Here is a 13283-nt window from a genome sequence, read left to right on the forward strand (position 1 = left end):
GGGCAAATAAGTCAACCAGCAGACATGATGGTGACGTCCATTTTTATTTACTGCTTCAATTATGACCTATTAATGAAATGTCAGAATGTGTAAACACTCCAAATGACGTTAATTCTCACAAGATAAGGTAAATAAGGAATTTATAAACAATAATATTATGACTTAGGTATTCAAAACATGATAAAGCATTGATGCACGAAAGTTTCAGCCAATCAGAACCTGGGATTTAGGGAAATTCCAGATTAGGCAGCCATATTGCATCCAATCACTATAAAAGTAGGAGCTGAAAGCTCATAGTTTGCACCAGGCCATCTCCAATCTCCTGAGAAGACACACAAGGCAGAAGCTACCTTCCCACACATGGTACTAGATTCTGAAGAGATGACAGAGAAGGGGTAATATGCTTAATATTCTGGTGATTTACTTTATTAATTTTTCAGCATTAAGTTCTGTTTTATGCTATTTCTTTAAGACGATTACTACAAGTTTTACACAGCTACTAGATACACAGCTATTGATACAGATGAGACTTTTGATCTTATTCTACATAACACAACTGTTATATTCTTTTTTGAATGTGCTTAGAAGATTGATGATCGCTTCGCTATAAAGGCCATGATGAGATGGAATGCTGTTAGAAGGAAACACTACTTGGAACTGTTCATAATGTGTATATATGCTGTATAATAAGCAAATACAATTTCTTATATAAAATCATATACTGAGTGCTCTGATTCATTTCAAGGTGCACCGTCAATCTATAATTACTGTTATAGAGGGTTCAGACCCCGCTATGCCGGATTTATATGATAGCAATGCTTTAAAGGCTGGTCCTTTACTGAGTTAGCAATCATGAAAAAGGCAAGAACTGTTCAGATTTTTGACACACTCACTATTACCTGTCTGACCCAATTATTTCCTTCTAACATCCTTGATTACAATTATGGGCCTGGAAACTACCTTTGCCATCCTGCCATATTTTTAATGACCCTCCTCTGCATTCCAATGCTAGAAATTTCCCTCTGAATATCTGACAAGGGCATCTTTTTACTCCTAGGCCTGTCAAAAGTGTCGAAAGGTTAGAATCTTAGCCACCACTTTGATGTCTCTGAGCCATGCCTTTTTTAAAATAAGACTTTGCCTTGACTTTGGGACACTGTATTGCTGCATGATTTCTCTGAATGTCAACCACTTGTGATGTTTAAGGTCCATTAACTGCCTCAGTTTCAGGATACCTCTATCCACCAATTTAAGATTATTCTCATGCATAAGACCTGGTCCAAACTCTGGTTTCCCTTCATATGGTATATATTTAGACACTTTCCATGGTAAGTGGAACAATTTTCTAATCTCTTGCCAAGTCAGCAGTGTTCCCCTAAATACTATATTGTGCTTTAGACTCAAGAGCAGGGAAGCCTATCCAGAGTTATGTAATCCTGTTAATTCCCATGGCTCTGCAACATGCCTCTCTAGAGGTGTGTTGGAGAATGTCTCAGAGCCCGTTATCCAGTCTTGTGCATGGTGGAACATGCAGGAAAGATTGTACTCTCTAATATTTGGTAAGCTAAGGGCCCCCACCCATCTTCTTCGGGAACTGCAGCCTTGTCAGCCCAATGTGCACTCTCTTTTCCTGCCATACAAACTTAGTGAGTGCCTTACTCAGGTTCTTCACATCTGCATGTTTGAACAGAACAGGTATCACCTGCATGGGATAGAGCAATCTCCCAAAGCTGATCATTTTTATCAATGCTGCTCTACCAGCTACCCCTAATGGTATATTTCTCCATCCTTGTAATTGAGGTACAATTGATTTAAATAACGGGGTTAAATTCAGAGTATATAGTGAGTTGGTCCCAACTTAAATCTATGCCCAGATACATGATTTTGTCCATGGCTAGCTGTATTACCAACCTCCTAAAATCATTCTAGTCCACAAGTTTAGATAGAGGCAGCAGCCTGGCATTTTAAAAGTACTAAGAACAAGTCCGCTTTAAAAAAAAATGTTTCACATAAACTAGGAAAACATGATTTAAACACAAAAATCTAAAAAGGTAAAGAACACCACAAAATGCAATGGTTGTGCATGTTTTAATATACAAGCAAAGCACAGTACTGACAAACACAGCTATGACTAGCAATAACAGTTCCTGTGGCTAGCTGTTTTGATCACTAGCCTTGCAAAGATGCTTGGAAGTCTTGGAGCTTGTTGAATATGTTTGTGTGGCCATACTCCTGTCCTGTCCGCACTGTGCAGGAGCAAAAATGGCCCATGTCTGTGCAGTAGCACAGAGCCACTCATGCACAGGCTTTTCCACCATGCATGAGAAACTCCGTGCTACTGTGCAGGCATGGGCCTTATTTGCACCTGTGCAGTGCAGCTGTGCTGGTAGATGGACGAGAGTGCAGCTGTGAAGAAGAAGAGTGTCCTGGCGAGCAGGGGTGGAGGAGGATCAGGGAAGCTTTTGGATGAGGCAAGTATCTAACTTTAGCATTTTTTCTCACAGGCTTACTTTAGTTCTACAAGAAGTTATCACTTACATTTAACAAGTTACAGCACCACATGGTGAAATGTAATAATGTTTCTGAGCGCTATTGTTGCCAAACAGAAACACATTCTTGCCATAAAATTTATTTTGTGAATTTCACATTTCCCTTTCTCATGCCAGGATGCTGTAAGAAACGGGCTGCATTTGACCCACAGCGTGCTTTGTGTGGCAGCCATTTTAAGTTTGACCTCATGGACTTGAACAAAAGACCCGGACAAAAAAAGCTTGAGCTTTAGGTGTTACTTCCTGGGAACTCCTGACATTTACAAGGAGTTTTTCAAATAAGCAAATCCCAGAGGCTCCATAAAGAGGAAGTGAGTTATGCAGGAGGGTGGCGTGAAGGAAATTGTATACTCTCTGCACCAGGGGAAAAGAGTTTTCTTTGTCTTCTGTTTGGGCTGCTGGAGGATCCTCGCTGGGTAAGATGGCATGGGTCTGTGTATTGTGAACTGTATTTTAGAAGATATTGGGAAGTGGCACTCAGGTTAGATATTCATGTATTTATTGTGAGAATTGTTTTTGATTGTTTATGTTTTTATTGTTGAATCACTCTGTACTAGTTGCTTTTTGTAGTTGATTGATGTCTGTACCTGCATTGCAAATACCACATGTAATAGAAAGTTTATTTATACTGTTCTTGATGTGCAATTCTTTGCCAAACGGCCACCTAGAACTTATGAGAAATAGATATTGTTGTATTTATTAATATTCGATTGTTGATACAATATTTTCAACAATATCGATTTCTTACAACGCTTTGTAAATAGAGGAACATGTTTGCATCCTAATTTTTTTTTCTTTTTAGTAACAATAATTTAAAAACACATGGTATAGTGTAAACAAATAAAGAAAGATTTTAGATAGACCTGATGCAAAACCTGAACAGCTCTTCAATGGAAGATATTCATGCTAGTAAAGCTAACTTCCATGCTTATATTAACAAATTACAGATTTTACAATTGTTTAACAGCAGAAAGATGCCAGAAACATTTACCAAATGTTATGCTAAATATTTTACTTACCTGTAGTGTAAAACAGTAAATCCTGCATAGCTATCTTCTAGAACAGTACTCTTGAAACTAAATTTCAACTACAATAAAACAAAGATTAGAAATGAGTTCTGTAACTAAAAAGAAATATTGCCAGCAATTCAGCACAAAAGATAAAATGCAACACAAAAGAGTTTCCTCCAGGCTGATCGCTCCAGTCCTTCTCTACTGCCTCAGAAAGTCTTCCGGTGTTGGGCCTTCTTCATATGCATGGTCCAGGCGCGCACACACCCATGGGAGAGCGCATGTGGCCAGACTGCGCCTGCACCAACTGGCCCTGTCTAGAGAACTTTCCGGGGCCAATTGCGAACAATCCAGGCAGCAGAGGAGGATGGCAAGGGAGCTATATGGAGGAGGCTGGTGGAAGCCCCAGGTATGTATATATTTTTTTTCCTTTTGCTCATTTCAAGTACTCTTTATGTGTTGGAGAGTGACATAATACTTGCGTGTGAGTGGGTGCATACGCATTCACTCACACTGCTCTAGCCATTAGATTTGCTAATGTGACCAATCAAAAAATATTATATTTGAAAGTGCTTTTTTTTTTCATCCAGGACTTTCCAAGAGGACTGCAGACAGGAATAAATTCAGCTTCTTTATGGCAGTTCCCAGCTGCCCATCCCAGAGTGGGGCTGCAGTCCTAAATATAAACAAATGCCAAAATGTCACTCGCAGGGCTGTGGAGTCAAAGTCGAGGAGATGGAGTCAGAGCAATTTTGGGTACCTGGAGCTGGAGTCAGTGGTTTCATAAACTGAGGAGTCAAAGTATTTTTGTACACACTCAACAGCCATGGTCACTAGTCCGGTTTCTGTAAAGGATCCCTCTATCCATCAATATTTACTTTACAAAAGGGATACATCTGTGAGACTTAAAAGTAATGGAATAAAGTGTAGAGTTGTGCACAGTGGCATATCAATAGGGGGATGACGGGTCTGTAGCCACACCAGGGCCCCTTGACCTTGGAAGAGGGGGTCAGATGGCCTTTGCCTGTCACTGCAATCTTCTTGCACTGGGTTCTTGCAGTGTGATTTGTGATAAACACATGTATATTTTACAATTTAAAATAAAGCCAGTAACTTGTAAGTGGTACCTACCAAAGTCTGTAATGTAGTGGTTAAGGATCTATAGTACATAGAGGTACTGTTTTGTAAACTGGAATCATATTGAAGACCTTGTAATTCCAAAGTATGTTCCAAAGTGAGGCTCTGTGTTGATAAATATACTAAAAGGAGAAGAAGAAGTGGGTCACATTCACTGCGTGCAGACTAATATTTAGCTATATACTGTAAATGGAGCGCATGATGATAAAGTACTTGATTAGAGGTTACCTGCAGTGAAAATGCTGTTTCACAGTACTCTGAGGGGAAAACTGTTGTTGTGTAGACTATGAGGAAGACTTATCTCCATGTTTGGAGAAAGAGCCCCATTTCACATTTCAAGCCTGACTATTAGTCCTTCAAAGGTGACTGATGGCCATACTGATCAGCAGGGAAGAAACAATTTTTTCCCCACCTACCTTCCACTTTGCATTCTTACATCTCTTCCAACCTCAGTAACTACTGAAAATTTAGACCATTTTCTCTCTAGGTAACCTCTGTGGCGAGTGTTATCTTCTTATAATCAGTTTATATTGTTCAGGCATGACCCTTTCATTAAACACCAATACAAAGTAGTCTTCACCTGGCTTTACTTTTAGTTTTACAAGATTCATTACTTACAATAAATGGAGTTAGATTTGTGCGTACACGAGTCAACATAACTTACACTGCACCAAAATGTTACACAATTTTACTTCCCTCTCCTCCACCAATAATAATCCCTAATACTTTACTGAAATATCAGCTGAAGAGCTTGCTCTTCTCGCCTTTTAGTTTTGGAGGAGTAGAGCCTCCATACCATCACAAAGCCTAGCCTCATCAATACCTTCAGGGAGTTGGGCTGAAAGTTGTCACTCTCTTGCCCTTCTACTGATTCATTTAGGTGTTATGCAGTGCAACAGCTTGTGGAAAGGAGTGGGGCCTCCCCTGCTACTCAACCTACCACCAGCACAAATCTGAGGAGGGCTGTGATGTCCATGGGGTGCACAAGTAATATCTACACTGTAGACTATAAGCACCTGAAGTTGGTGTGGGAAAGGGTTAAACAGTCTACTCTGTGGGAGAGGGACACATTGGCCTCGATTCATCAACACTTAGCAAATTTGTTAACAACAGTTTGGTAAAATACCGAATTTGTTAACTTCATTTCAGGATTCATCAAAGTTATCTACAGCTGTTAGCGAACATTCGTTAACGATTCGGTAACGATTCGCTAAAACGGAAGAAAGTGCAAGTCATGAAAAAGAAAGTGGGCGTGGTTTAGCGTTACATTTAGGATTAGTTATCTCCTTCACTGCTCTGTCGTTATTCCTGTCAGATCATTGCTGACAGAGAAGGTGGAGCCATTTGAAGTGGTTATGTATCAGCTGAGAGTGATTCAAAGGCGCAGAAGGGCAAGAATAAGGTCTGCAACCATATAAATTTGTAAGAGAATAGATTTATTTGCTATAACACGACATCTGCATTTCTCTTGAATCATCTTGTAAGAGAACACAGGCAGTGCCAGGGTTAACTAATTTTGCTAGCTCACTGCACTATAATTTTTTTAGAAAAGGCTCCTATCAAATTGTGGGATTGTCCCAACCACTTCCAGAATCCTGGTCCAGGTGTTAAGCCCTATTCAGAATGTTGCTACGTAGTGCTCAAAGGACTGCCTTTTACCCACAATTCCATGGGAATCTTATGGCCTTGTGTTAAATTACCGCTGTAAAATGGAAATATCGACACGCTACCGAATGTTTACCGAATTGTTATCGAATTCACACCGAATGAGGAAAAACCTTGATGAATACAACTAGAAATCGCTAAACTTCGAATTCGGTAATTTAACAAACTGGAAAAAGTTATCTCAAAGACAATGATGAATCGAGGCCATTGCCTCGGAAGCTGAGGAACTTGTTTGTTAGTGTAACAGGAGTATTAAGTCTTTCTTCAGTCTTGCATTCATGTCAAATGCCTAGAAAATGTCATCATTGTTTTCTTGGCATTTGAATGAGCATTTTTATGAGGATGCTACATCTTTTCAAGCGCTAATGGTATACCAAATTTAGATGTATTCCGCTTTTCACTGTAAGCACTTAAAATCCCAAATGCTTGTCGAATGTTTAAAAATGCTCATGGTAACTGATTTTTAAGAGTTTGGTAGTTGTCCCTATACACTACCTCTGTAGCCTGACTAAATTGATTAAAAAGCTAATTTTTCTTTTTATAAATGTAACCGTCGGGCATAAAATCAAAAATCAATTCTTTATTTTTATCTGGTAAACAAGTAATAAGCATGCTAATCAGGCAATCCAAAAGTTAAAATCACTATTACTTTTCTTGCTGATAAATGATCATTCCCCAGTTCATCTGACTCTTATTTGGTACGTTGCCGCACAAAGGAAGTTGCAGGGCATGCTGGGTTGTCCTTTTTTGCTTCTGTACATTAGCTTAGTCTGAGGGGAAATAAAGAAGCAAAAAAAGACAACCCAGAATGCCCTGCAACTTCCTTTTTCTGGCAACGTACCAAATAAGTGTCAGGTAAACTGGGGATTGATCATTTATAAACAAGAAAAGTAATAGAGATTTTAACTTTTTTTTAGTATCCTTATTACTTGTTTACCAGATAAAAATAAAGAATTGATTTTTGATTTTATGCCCAACAGTTACACTTTAAATACAAACCCAGGAAAATTCTACCCCTTAATTGCCAGTGTAAACATTTCCATTAATGAGACAAAATATTGGTAGGTTTTTAGAAATTCGTACAGAACTGTCTCAGTCATCTTAAGAAATCACTAAATAGTGCAGTTTTCTTCTTAAACTGTTATTAAATAGGAGGAGTTAGGAAGGTTTCTCAGACAGTGCAGTGGCCCATATGCAATTCACTTTTTCACCTGAGTTTTCTCCTTGGTGCTAATTTTAAACTTTTCAATAAAATGCCTTTTAAGCCACCAGAAAGCAAGAACATATTGAAAATAAATTTGATAGTACTTTTTTACCTACTGTTTGGTACTTTTTAAATAGAAAAGTGCTGGAAAGCTATTTTAAATTGAAGATGAAAAATTATCTCCTAGGTGAAAAAGTGAATTGCATATGGGCCAGTGTGTGAGGGAAATTGCCTCTTGTAGGTAACCAATACATCTGCTGTATTGATACAGAAAGAGAAGTTATAATAGCATAAATATATTATTTACGGGAGATTATTTTAGGTTACCTGACAAAATGTATTGTAAATAAATATATAATATAAATGTATTAGAGCTGAAAAAAAAATCAAGCTTAGGAATCAATGCCCAGCACACTGCCCCCCCCCCCCCCCGCTGACAGAACGATCGATTTCCGTCCGAAATCGATCGTTCCCGTTGACCCATCCGTGCGGAAGATTTTTCTCGGTCGCGGACGGGTCGGGAGTGCGTCGTTAGCGGCGTTCGAATGCCCGTCGACCGACGCAATACAGCGGTAATACATCACCTGCTCCAGCCGGCGCGAGTCTCCTGGTCTTCTTCTCCACTTCGGGCTCCAGACCGTTTCTTCTCCGGTTCGGGCTCCAGAGCTACACAGAACTTCCTGGGCAGGAAGTTTAAACAGTAGAGCGCCCCATACTGTTTAAACTTCCCCTGGACAGGTAGTTGAGTAGCTAGAGCAGAGAAGAAGACAGCGGGGACTCACGCCGGCCAAAACAGGTAATGTATGCAGGGGGGGGGGGGCAGCAGCGGCAGCTCCACAGATTGTGATCGGTTTCAGGCTGAAATCGATTCACAATCTGTTTGCAGTAAAGGTGGCCATACGATCCCTCTCTGATCAGATTCGATCAGAGAGGGATCTATCTGTTGGTCGAATCTGATGGCAAATCGACCAGTGTATGGCCACCTTAAGAAGAAAAAACTGTTGTTAATGCTTTGATAAATCTGGCCCAATGATCTGTTGGGAGAAGGTCTGGGGACAGTTTCAGTATGTGAGCTTTACCAAAATTGAGGGAATATACTGCGCTCCACTGGATCAATAAGCTCACACTATCAGGGGATCGCAGCAATGGATTAGGTCACTTCACCTTTTACCAGATATTTGTCACAAGCATACTGCGCTTACTTGCACCCTGCAAAAATAATATCCCTTACATATACGTATTAATCTGATGATTCTTGTTATTGATTATTGTGGATGTGAGATTTTATACGTATTAGGACATTTTAATGTTGTATTTTATGCCCTGCACCGTGCTGATATCATAGCCAGCACGCTCCGAGAGTAGCCTAGCAACATGAAGAGGGCGGTGCGGCGGGCGGAACTCAGAGCGGAGGAGGAGCGGTACAAGGGTTTTAGTCCGATGTCTGTTTGCGTTCTCCAGGACAAGACAAGACAAATAACATTTATATCGCGCTTTTCTCATGGCGGACTCAAAGCGGCAGAGCAGCAGCCACTAGGGCACGCTCTATAGGCAGTAGCAGTGTTAGGGAGACTTGCCAAAGATCTCCTACTGAATAAGTGCTGGCTTACTGAACAGGCAGAGCCGAGATTCGAACCCAGGTCTCCTGTGTCAGAGGCAGAGCCCTTAACCATTACACCATCCAGTTCTCCAGCCCCTGAATGAGTCACGTAGTGTGACAAAACGTGTAGGGCGGAGTCTGAGGCACACTGACGTCAGAATAGGAAGCAGGAGAAACGGTAGGATCGTGCTGCTCTATGATATCTGCGGTTGGAGCTGCTACACCAATCTGTAAGCCTGCTTGTTCAAGAGTCTTTTATTAAACAATTTACTGTCACAAACGATTTACTGTCACACACGGAGTCTACTCCTTGGCTGGCTGGAGATGTGGTTGTGATATGCAGTAACTCAAGACACGTTTCTGGTGAGTGCAATCACAAAGGGGGTGCTGTGATCTTGTCCCTATTAAGGTGGTGGCACTACTCCCTGGAGTGCGGCACGGGGTGCATTGTGTAGCCTGTTGGAGGCAGTACTTGGCACTATGTGCATTCTCTGATTATTTTTGCAGGGTGCAAGTAAGCGCAGTATGCTTGTGACAAATAGTATGTGAGCTTTAAAATATGTGTAAAAGACAGATTATCATATAAACTCCTCAACAACTGGTGGTAGTATTAAGTTGGACTGCCCTGGACTTCCACTATCCACAAGCAGGTGGCCTTTCACTGTGCTCAAGAACCTGCAGTTCCTGTTCTGGCCTGCAGGTGAATCAGGAGCACTGTTTGCAGATTCTGTTGTTATCATGCATGAACTATTCAAGAACTGCCTCTTCCTCCTGCTAGAGATGGCCCGAACGGCTTGCCGGCGAACGGTTCCCGGCGAACTTCCGTGGTTCTGCGAACTTTTCCGGAAATTCGATTCGCCCCCATAGTGCATCATTAGGGTCAACTTTGACCCTCTACATCACAGTCAGCAGGCACATTGTAGCCAATCAGGATACACTCCCTCCTGGAGCCCCACCCCCCTTATAAAAGGCAGGCAGCATCAGGCTTTTCACTCACTCGTGTGCCTGCAGTAATTAGAGAAGGGAGAATCTCATAGGAAAAGCTTAGTTAGGCTCTTGTAGGCTTGTTAGCTTGCTCCTTGCTGATTTATATTGCTAAAAAAGCACCCCTCAACAGCACCCCAAGAGCTAATCTTGTTCTTGTGATCTAATTTTTTTTTCCACGTAACCCACTTGCATTATATACAGCTTTGTCAGTCAGTCGCAGCTGGCTTTTGGCCCCTTGGTGGTATAATTACTACTGTGCCAGGTGCAGATTGTAATATCCATCACTGCATATACCTACCTGTTGTTCACAGTGCACCCACCTACCTACGTGAGCGCATGCAGTGTCACTGTGCTTGTCCGGTACCTGTCTGTGTGTGAGAGGTGCACATTGTAATACCCATCACTGCATATACCTACCTGTTGTTCACTTCAGTGCACCCACCTACCTACATGAGCGCACGCAGTGTCACTGTGCCTGTCCGGTACCTGTCTGTGTGTGTGACAGGTGCACATTTGTATTACCCATCACTGCATATACCTACCTGTTGTGTTCAGTGCACCCACCTACCTACGTGAGTGCACACAGTGTGATATACCACTCCGTGCATACCTGTTAACTGCACCTGTGTGACTGCACACTGTATTAGTCAAGTCAGTGCATACCTTTCACTTCATCCCCCCCGATATGGACAAAACAGACAAAACAGGTAGAGGCAGAGGTAGAGGCAGACCCAGAGGAAGGCCACCCGGCAGGTCTGTGCGAGGTCGTGCTGATGTGATTTCGTGTGGCCCTGGACCAAAGTACAGTGCTCAGAAGAAGGCACGTCCCATCAACTCTCAAGATTATGAGGACGTGGTTGACTATTTAACAAAGAACACCTCATCTTCCGCAGCCACCAGGGCTACTACAAGCACCACATCCACTGCATTTGACCGTTCACAGGAGTTATTTGGTGGGGAAATCACTGATGCACAGCCATTATTGTTACAACAAGATGAAGGCGCTAAGCAAGTTACACCACCTCATATGTCTGAGTTAGGCGACACTATGCACGTAACGTGTGAGGAGGAGGATGATGATGAAGTACCTGCTGTTGGTGCAGTTTTGGAGGTGTCTGAGGCAAGCGAAGCTGGGCAGGATGATTATGATGATGACGATGATACGGATGCCACGTGGGATCCTAAGAGACAAGATGACCAAGGGGACAGTTCAGAGGGGGAGTCAGAAAGGAGTAGGAAGAGACTAATTCCTGAAAGAAGCAGAGGGAGCTCATCATCAGAAACAGCTCATGGCAGTGTCCTGCGCCATGTATCGCCACCTATGGACAGCCAGCCAACATGCCCTTCAACGTCAGCTGCTGATGCCACCATAGTGCCATCACCCCAGGGGGGCTCAGAGGTTTGGACATTTTTTAATGTGTCTGCCTCAGATCAGAGCAATGCCATCTGTTCTCTCTGGCTCCAAAAATTGAGCCATGGAAAGGCCAACACCCACGTAGGGGTGTTGGCCTTTCTGCTTTACGAAGGCACATGCAGAAAAGGCACAAACTGCAATGGGAAGAGCACCTGAGCAAAAGCATTACACAAAAGAAGAGCCACCCTCTTTCTCCTCTTCCTCCTTCAGGTGCAGCATCTTCCGCCGCTTTCTCCCTTGCAGCTTCACAGCCACCCTCCTCCACTCCGCCTCTGACCTTGAGCAGTTCCTGCTCCTCTGCCCACAGCAGCCAGGTGTCTGTGAAATCTCTCTGCCAGTCACACCCTTGCCCGTCGTCTGACAGCTGGATTGGCGGAACTGTTAGCTCGCCAGCTATTACCATACCAGCTGGTGGACTCTGAGGCCTTCCGTAAATTTGTGGCCATTGGGACACCGCAGTGGAAGGTACCAGGCCGCAATTATTTCTCTAAAAAGGCGATACCCAAACTGTACCGTGAAGTTGAGAGGTAAGTGGTGTCATCTCTGGCACACAGCGTTGGGCCAAGGGTCCACCAGACCACGGATGCCTGGTCTGCCAAGCACAGTCAGGGCAGGTACATTACTTACACAGCCCATTGAGTCAACCTGGTGACCGCTGACAAGCAGGAAGTACGTGGCTGTGCAGCGGACCAACTTGTGACACCTCCACAGCTTGCAGGCAGGCCTCCTGCCACCACTCCTCCTGCTACATCCTCTTTGCTGTCGTCATCCTGCTCCTCCTTGACTGAGTGGCAGTTCAACTCTACTGGTGCTGCGATCTCCTCTCCAGCTACACAGCCCCAGCTCCCCAGGGCCTATGCTGCATGCCAAGTACGACGGTGTCACGCCATCTTAGACATGTCTTGCCTCAAAGCGGAGAGTCACACTGGACCAGCTATCCTGGCTGCTCTTAACAAACAGGTGGATCAGTGGCTGACCCCGCACCAGCTGGAGATCGGAAACGTGGTGTGTGACAATGGCAGAAATCTCATTTTCACTTTGAATTTGGGAAAGCGGACACATACCCTGCATGGCACATGTGCTGAATCTAGTCATTCAAAAATTTGTGTAAAAGTACCCAGGCTTAGAGGATGTCCTGAAGCAGGCCAGGAAGTTGTGTAGGCATTTCAAGCGGTCTTAAACGGCCATGGCGCACTTTGCCGATATTCAGCGGAGAAACAAGTTGCCGGTGAGACGCCTGATTTGCGATAGCCCGACTTACTGGAATTCGACCCTGCTTATGTTCTCTCGCCTGCTAGAACAGGAGAAAGCCGTCACCCAGTACCTCTATAACTACAGTAGAAGGACACACTCTGGGGAGATGGGGATGTTCTGGCCCAACAACTGGACACTCATGTGAAATGCATGCAGGCTCATGCGGCCGTTTGAGGAAGTGACCAACCTGGTGAGTCGCAGTGAAGGCACCATCAGCGACTTGATCCAGTACGCTTACTTCCTGAAGCGTGCCGTGCGTAGAGTGGTGGATCAAGCTGTGGAGGAGCGTGAACAGGAACATCTGACATCACTGAGGAAGAGCAAGAGGAGATGGATAGTACGTCTGGATCCAACTTTGTGCAGATGGCATCTTTCATGCTGTCCAACCTGTTGAGGGACCCCTGTATAAAAAAAACTCAAAGGGAATGAGCTGTACTGGGTGGCCACGCTACTAGACCCTCGG

General features: G+C 43.3%; 1 protein-coding gene across 4 annotated transcripts in view; it reads right to left on the reverse strand.

Annotated features, from left to right (window-relative positions):
• The window catches only part of TMPRSS9 (transmembrane serine protease 9), a 394042-nt gene that overhangs the window by 188398 nt on the left and 192361 nt on the right, over positions 1-13283 (reverse strand). For 3 of the 4 annotated variants that reach the window (XM_068233736.1, XM_068233737.1, XM_068233738.1), the window contains 2 exons: positions 4691-4818; positions 3569-3636 (listed from right to left, as the gene is read on the reverse strand). The exons of the other annotated variant lie outside the window; for it this stretch is intronic. In XM_068233736.1, the coding sequence (XP_068089837.1) occupies positions 3569-3636; positions 4691-4818 (196 nt within the window). The remainder of the gene's footprint in view (positions 1-3568; positions 3637-4690; positions 4819-13283) is intronic. 4 annotated transcript variants of the gene reach the window in all.

Source organism: Hyperolius riggenbachi, chromosome 1, assembly GCF_040937935.1.
Source record: "Hyperolius riggenbachi isolate aHypRig1 chromosome 1, aHypRig1.pri, whole genome shotgun sequence".
Lineage (NCBI taxonomy): Eukaryota > Metazoa > Chordata > Amphibia > Anura > Hyperoliidae > Hyperolius > Hyperolius riggenbachi.